Below are 7,222 nucleotides of genomic sequence, written 5' to 3' on the forward strand. Positions count from 1 at the left end.
AGCATGTGCGTGCGTGGCATATGATCGCGAATGTGGTTAAGTCTTCTCTGATTAATACCAACAACTTGCCTTTCAAAAAAAAAAAAAAAAAAACATGCATATTCACCATTACTGTTAAAGCGTTAAAGCCGTTGTAATCATGATTTGCGCCCTTCCTAATTGCTCTCTAGAGAGTCGTTTTAATTAAAAAGATTGCTAAATAATACAAGTAGATTACAAGTTTACAACCCTACCAGGTCGCATGAGGGGCTGCACATTGTGGAGCCACACAAAAGAAGCAATCAAACCTAATTTGGCGTTAAACTTAGAAAGTGTAAAATATATTGTAGTACTACATACATGCATTATAAAAAAAAATAATAATAATTAAAAGAAGAGTATAATTAGACATGCAATGCAAGTGAGTTTGGTTTTGTAACAAAACAACTTTCCCAAAACATTTGTAACAAATTTAATGCAATTCCTAACCTTCCAACTACACTCCCTTTACTTCGTTGTCCTTGATCATTTACTCGCCCCACTCCTCCATAAATTCACACCTTCCTTCTTCACATTCATACATCATCTTCAATCTTTTTTTTTTTTTCGATCTCAATCATGGCTCCAAATGGTGAACAAGATCTCCTGTCAACGGAAATCGTCAACAGGGGAATTGAGTCGTCAGGTCCTGACGCCGGGTCCATGACTTTCTCAGTCAGGGTCCGGCGTCGGTTACCTGACTTTGTTCAGTCCGTGAACTTAAAATATGTGAAGCTTGGTTATCATTACTTGATCAACCACGCAATTTATCTTGCAACCGTGCCGGTGTTGGTTCTCGTGTTCGGTGTCGAGATTGGGAGCTTGAGCCGTGAGGAGTTGTGGAGGAAGTTTTGGAATAGTACTGCTGGCTATGATTTGGCAACTGTTTTGGCATTTTTTGCGGTTTTTGTGTTTACTCTCTCGGTTTACTTCATGTCCAGACCCAGATCTATTTATCTAATCGATTTCGCTTGTTTCAAACCAACCGATGATTTGAAGGTTAGTTCAATCGACTCGTCTATATTTTGTACATTTTATTAGTTACCGGGTTATTGTGTAGAATAACAACATATTTTTATCGATCATTACTGTAAATATTATACTCCATGACCATAACCAATAGCCAGCTAGCATTTTGTGTTTTATTAACCGTACTCTTGTTCCCCTGATTCATTAAACTTATGACAACATAGTTTTTGCTCTTGAATTTACCTATCATCATTATTTGTAAAGGTAAAAATATAATAAAAACAAAAACTATGTTACTACTGATTTATGGATTTTTTGGACTGTCTTATACACATCAATTAATTATTAATTTTACAGTGACGATAAATTTTACTGATTCATGGCTAAGTTTATAAAGAATACAAACTGAATAAGTAAATGTAAATCACAAATGATCATTCATTATATAATGATGAATGATAATTTATCATTCATCAAACGACGATGAAGGATTAATTTATCATTCATCACTATATGTTGAATGATCATTTGTGGTGCACATTTGCTTATGTTGAAGTTCAAATGCCTTGAATTTGTGTATCGACTAAATATTGTTATTAAGCCTTTAATTACCAATCCACTACTTCCGGTTATTTAATTCCGGTTATTTAATTATGCAATACTTTAGGTAATGTGTTCAAGTTCAGGTATATATATATATATATATATATATATATATATATATATATATATATATATATATATATATATATATATATATATATATATATATATATATATACCTGAACTTGAACACATTACCTAAAGTATTGTCTTTAAAAAAATCGTACAATACTTTTTAGTGTGTTAACGACATTTCAAAAATTAATATAAATAAAGAAGTACAATGTTGTTATCAGTAAAGCATGTAAACTAATATGAAGTATAACAATTGTAGGTAACTAAGGAGGAATTTATTGATTTAGCTCGAAAATCTGGCAAATTCGACGAAGCTAGCCTCGAATTCCAGAAGAAAATACTTCAATCATCCGGAATCGGTGACGAAACCTACGTCCCAAGAGCAATAATGTCAACCGAAAACATCACAACAATGAAAGAAGGGAGAGCAGAGGCATCAATGGTGATATTCGGAGCCCTGGACGAACTTTTCAAGAAAACTCGAGTCCGCCCAAAGGATGTTGGTGTACTAGTCGTAAACTGCAGTATCTTTAACCCGACCCCATCGCTATCAGCCATGGTCATTAATCATTACAAAATGAGGGGAAACATATTGAGTTTCAACTTAGGTGGGATGGGATGTAGTGCTGGTATTATAGCGATCGATTTGGCTCGTGACATGCTTCAGGCTAACCCGAACAATGTGGCCGTTGTGGTTAGTACCGAGATGGTTGGGTATAACTGGTACCCTGGTAAAGATCGGTCTATGTTGATACCGAATTGTTATATTAGAATGGGTGCATCAGCTGTGTTGCTTTCGAACCGTGGTCGTGATTATCGTCGAGCCAAGTATAGGCTCGAACATATTGTTCGCACACATAAGGGTGCTGATGATCGATACTTCAGGTACGACATTATTAGACACTGATTTAATTGTTAAAACTTAAAAGTGTTTATCTTGTTGAAAAATTAGTGTTATGCTTATTTTTATAAAAAATGTTTATTTATACAAAATTTAATATATCTGATTGAGAGTCAATCTGGTTTGTTAGCATTTACTCAAATTATAATGTAACAATACACGTGTTCTGTTATGTTAGGTTCGTGTAATAAACCACAACTACTTGAGTTATGAAAGAGTACAACGATTTCCGGTTGGGCTGAAACAATCTCTTGAAGTACTAGTACTATTTCTAAAATATTTACATTTACATTTACAATAAATATATAAGTATATTAGCGAACACAAATGAATAGTACTCGGGTGATGTCATCACGACATCACCTATTTCATCCCTTTTTTTTTTTTTTTTTTTTACGGTTTTTCATCCCGATTATCTAGACCAACGGAGTGGGCTACTCTGGACCTCCATCTAGTTTAATATATCTATATCTAATACTCTCTAAATTCTTTTTTCTAGGCAAACACAAGTCTAACATGTAACATGATTTTTTACATTAGTCCACTAAAGGACTTGAACGCATAACTTCAGTGTCAGAAGATCACATCGATACTGTTAGACCAATGGCTTTTTGCTTACTCTCTAAATCTATTGTCCTCGAATATTTGTTATTTTGTATTTTTTATTAACTTTCTAGTTTTACCCATCATTTTTTACCTATTATTTTGTCCTAAATGCATAAATATGAATATAAAAGAAATTTACCACGTTATTCTTATCTATTTATGAATGTGGCCAATTAATTTGAAGAAAAAAAAAAAAAAGTTAGTGGACAATAGAATTGAAGGTATGTAATTAGGACTAAAAACACATCATTTGGTATCCTTAATCCTTTTGACAATTTGGAACCACTCCAATATAAGTGTTCAAGATTTATAATATCTTTATAAAATATTGCAAATTCAAATTTCATATAAATATAAATATATTTTAAATTAGTCGGGAAAAAGTCAACAAAAAGTCATGAAATAACCCCATAAGTTGTGTATAGAGTGAATAAAAGTACTCAAACGTGAACATATGAAAAACTTTGTCAATCTAACCTTTATCGTTTTGATATTTAGGGACCAAGTATAAGTATTCAAAATATTACTGTCATCTTTTGTGTAGTTGTTACTTATATTTTCTAAACCTTTTTTAATATTAGTACATAGAAAGTTGTACATTGATACCAATTAAATTTATGGTTTATATGGTAAAGGGTTACAATTTATTATATGTAACAGGAGTGTCTATCAAGAGGAAGACGAACAACGATTCAAGGGTTTGAAAATAAGCAAAGATCTTGTCGAGATTGGAGGGGAAGCACTCAAGACAAACATAACGACTTTGGGTCCATTAGTGTTGCCATTATCCGAGCAAATATTGTTCTTCGCCACATTAGTGAAAAGGTACTTCTCTAATAATAAAGAAAAAAGTGTCCCTTCGTCTGGAGCTATCACTAAGAGTTCACAGAAAGCGACACCTTCTGCATCTGGAAACAAGCCCTATATTCCTGACTACAAGCTCGCATTTGAGCATTTTTGTGTTCAAGCGGCTAGTAAAACCGTGATCAATGAGCTCCAACGCAACCTTGGATTAAGTGATGCAAATGTGGAGCCGTCTAGAGCCACTCTTCACCGCTTTGGGAACACCTCTAGTAGTAGCATTTGGTATGAGTTGGCATACCTTGAGGCGAAAGGACGGATCAAACGGGGTGACCGGGTATGGCAATTGTCATTTGGGTCGGGTTTTAAATGCAATAGTGCCGTGTGGAAATCTGTTCGGAGCATAAAGAAACCTACAAGCAACAATCCTTGGCTTGATTGCCTTGACAGGTACCCTTTTGAGGCACTTTCTTAGAGTAGCCAGATTCAATCCTCAAAGTTTACACTAGTTACACTTGGGTACCTTTTATTTATAAATAAGAGGCTAAAAGTTTCTTCAAACTTCTCAATTTCCTATGTTGTATTCGAGTTTTACTATTTATTGTTGTATTAACTTCTGTTTGGAATTCGTTTAATGTCATTCACTTTACAAGGAAGCCTTAAATTGATGACTGAATATAGTGACTCGTGTAGTGATGCCTTTTTCTTCCTTCAAAAAACAAGATAATTAAAATCACCCTGTCAACAAAAGTTGAAAAGTGTATTTTAAACAACCTTCACATATCTTTATAGACATAATTACACTCTTCGTCCCTGTGGTTTACCTCAAAATACACTCCTCGTTCTTTTTCTATTTTTTTTTTTTGCATTCCTCGTCCCCAATGTATTACTTTACTACACTTCTCGTCCCTCCGTCTATATTCCGTTAAATTTTTCACCGTTAACTCCATCATGTGCAAGACATGTGCGGGTATTTTCAAATCTGAAAACATATAAACAAATTCACATTTTCGACATTTCAAACCCTGATAGAAAACAAGTGCTATGTCTATGTCTTTCATCTGAACATTCGACTCGATTCATCATAGATAGAAAGAAACATTACCACAGATTCATAATAAAACATTCAGTTCATATTCATATTCTTATACACAAACCCAGATAGAAAACAAGTGCTATGTATATGTCTTATACGCATTCATGATTTAGATGATTAAAAAGAAATTGAGACCAGATCTAAGTTGCTAAACATCAAACGAAGTCTCTTTAATTATCATAATGATTAACAGATTCTAATCACCTGGATCCAAATCGTGTTCTTCGTTAACCGAAAAGACGAACAAAGTAGGTCCACAGAACAATCCAGAAACATCTATCAAGAAGTCAAATTACAGATGTGCTAGAAATTATTTCTTGAACGTTTCCGCAAACTTTCAGGTGGTAATTCCTTCGTTTGATCGTTAATCTGTGAGTCAAGGTTTAAAATTAAAAAGCCAAAACTGAGTTTTATCAATCAAATTAGACTCTTATAGGCTGTTTTGGATTAAAAATCTGATCAACGAAGTTAAGTATTTAGATATAGAACAAATTACATGTTTTAAATCTGGATTAAATCACACCAAAAATCATTTTTAGCAAAATTTGTTCATGTATTGTTCGTCATATTTTTACTTAAAATTGATGTGATTAACTAATTGTTGGGAAAAACTAAAGTTTGATGAGTTGAGGTTTTTAGCATAGATGATTATTTGAATGAAAGATTATTTTTGTTACAAGCATAGATGTCTTAGCCTCGGCCGTGTTACAAGGTTTTTAATAATATCAGAATTTAGATATAGAACAACTTACTGTTCGTCATATCATTTGTATTAGGATGAACTTGGATTCAGGCGCAAATAAAAGTTTGATTCAAAGGTTACTGGAAGTTTGTTTGAAGTCGATTCAGATCACTGAATCTTTGGTTATGAGGGTAATTTGCTTAAGTGTTTATGGTTTTAGATTTGGATTTTGATTTGGTTAGGAATGTTGATATAGATTTGTTTTGAATTTGATTTAGTTAAGGTTTGTTTTAGGGTTTGGTAAATTGGATTTTGGGATTTGTGAAGATGAAAATCAAAGGAATGAAGCTGGTTTTTTTTAACGAAAATACCCTCACATGCATAGCACATGAATATATATATATATATATATATATATATATATATATATATATATATATATATATATATATATATATATATATATATATATATATATATTAAATATATTAAAAACTTGAATTCTGTTTAACCAAATCTAGAATTTTTAAAACCGAAAATTGAATTCAAATTCAGTTTCGGTTTAACTCGATCTGGAAACTGTTTTTCAAATTCGGTTTGGTTTGTTCCTTGTTTGGTTTCGGTTTGATTTTCGGGTTAAACGGTTTCACATCAAATACTGACCACCCTTATTTGCAACCGTTGAATTTGTCTTAGTAGGTGACTGGCTCAAGTTACAGCTGCTTGAACTAAGTGTTGAGGTTGAAGATGTTAAATGAAACAAGAAATGAAAGATGCTGAAGGCATGTGCATCTCGCGACCGCGAGACCATGCCTTGTGCTCGTGTAATCAGCTTTGTGACTGCAACATTGGAATGGTGCCTGCGATATTTTGGCAGTATGTTGGCCAGCTGAAGCATGCTAGATCCTGACCACGAAATCCAATCCCGACCGCAAAATTCTTTGTAGCCAACAAGTTTTTCTATTTTGGAAACGATTTCGTTTTTCCCCTTGTAAACTGTAACCCGAATCTCATTGTATCAGATGTAGCACCTATTAAAATTATCAATAAAATTCTCTTTCTTTGGTCGTGGACTAAACCAGTCCTTAAGATTAGACTAATGGACATAACCACGTTAAATTCCTTTGTTCTTTAAGGTTCTTGCACTTATTTTGTCTATTATCTTTGCGTGTTCTTGTGATTTATTTGTTTGTTGTGCGGTGAATTTAATAATTGGGTTATCAAGTTCTTGTTAGGGCTCGCTAAATTCCTAACAAGTGGTATAAGAGCTTGTAATGCGAGCGTTACTGGAACAATGGCAGATAATAACACGATTAAGATAGGTAAATTGATGGGTCAAATTTTGGCTTCTGGAAGATGCAGATCGAAGACGTGTTATATCAGAAGAGTTTATATCAGTCAATCACTAGTATTATACTGGAAGAGGTGAAACAACATGATTGAGATTTATGGATAGAAAGACACTTGGTGT

The 7,222-nt window shown here is 33.4% G+C and overlaps 1 protein-coding gene across 1 annotated transcript; it reads left to right on the top strand.

Annotated features, from left to right (window-relative positions):
• The first annotated feature begins 486 nt into the window (after window positions 1-486).
• LOC139904038 (3-ketoacyl-CoA synthase 10) lies at window positions 487-4,628 on the top strand. The gene is made up of 3 exons (XM_071885972.1): window positions 487-1,017; window positions 1,925-2,550; window positions 3,833-4,628. The coding sequence occupies exons 1-3, from the start codon at window positions 598-600 to the stop codon at window positions 4,446-4,448; spliced, it is 1,662 nt and encodes a 553-aa protein (XP_071742073.1). The 5' UTR covers window positions 487-597; the 3' UTR covers window positions 4,449-4,628.
• The last annotated feature ends 2,594 nt before the right edge of the window (window positions 4,629-7,222 follow it).

Source organism: Rutidosis leptorrhynchoides, chromosome 4 (genome assembly GCF_046630445.1).
Source record: "Rutidosis leptorrhynchoides isolate AG116_Rl617_1_P2 chromosome 4, CSIRO_AGI_Rlap_v1, whole genome shotgun sequence".
Lineage (NCBI taxonomy): Eukaryota > Viridiplantae > Streptophyta > Magnoliopsida > Asterales > Asteraceae > Rutidosis > Rutidosis leptorrhynchoides.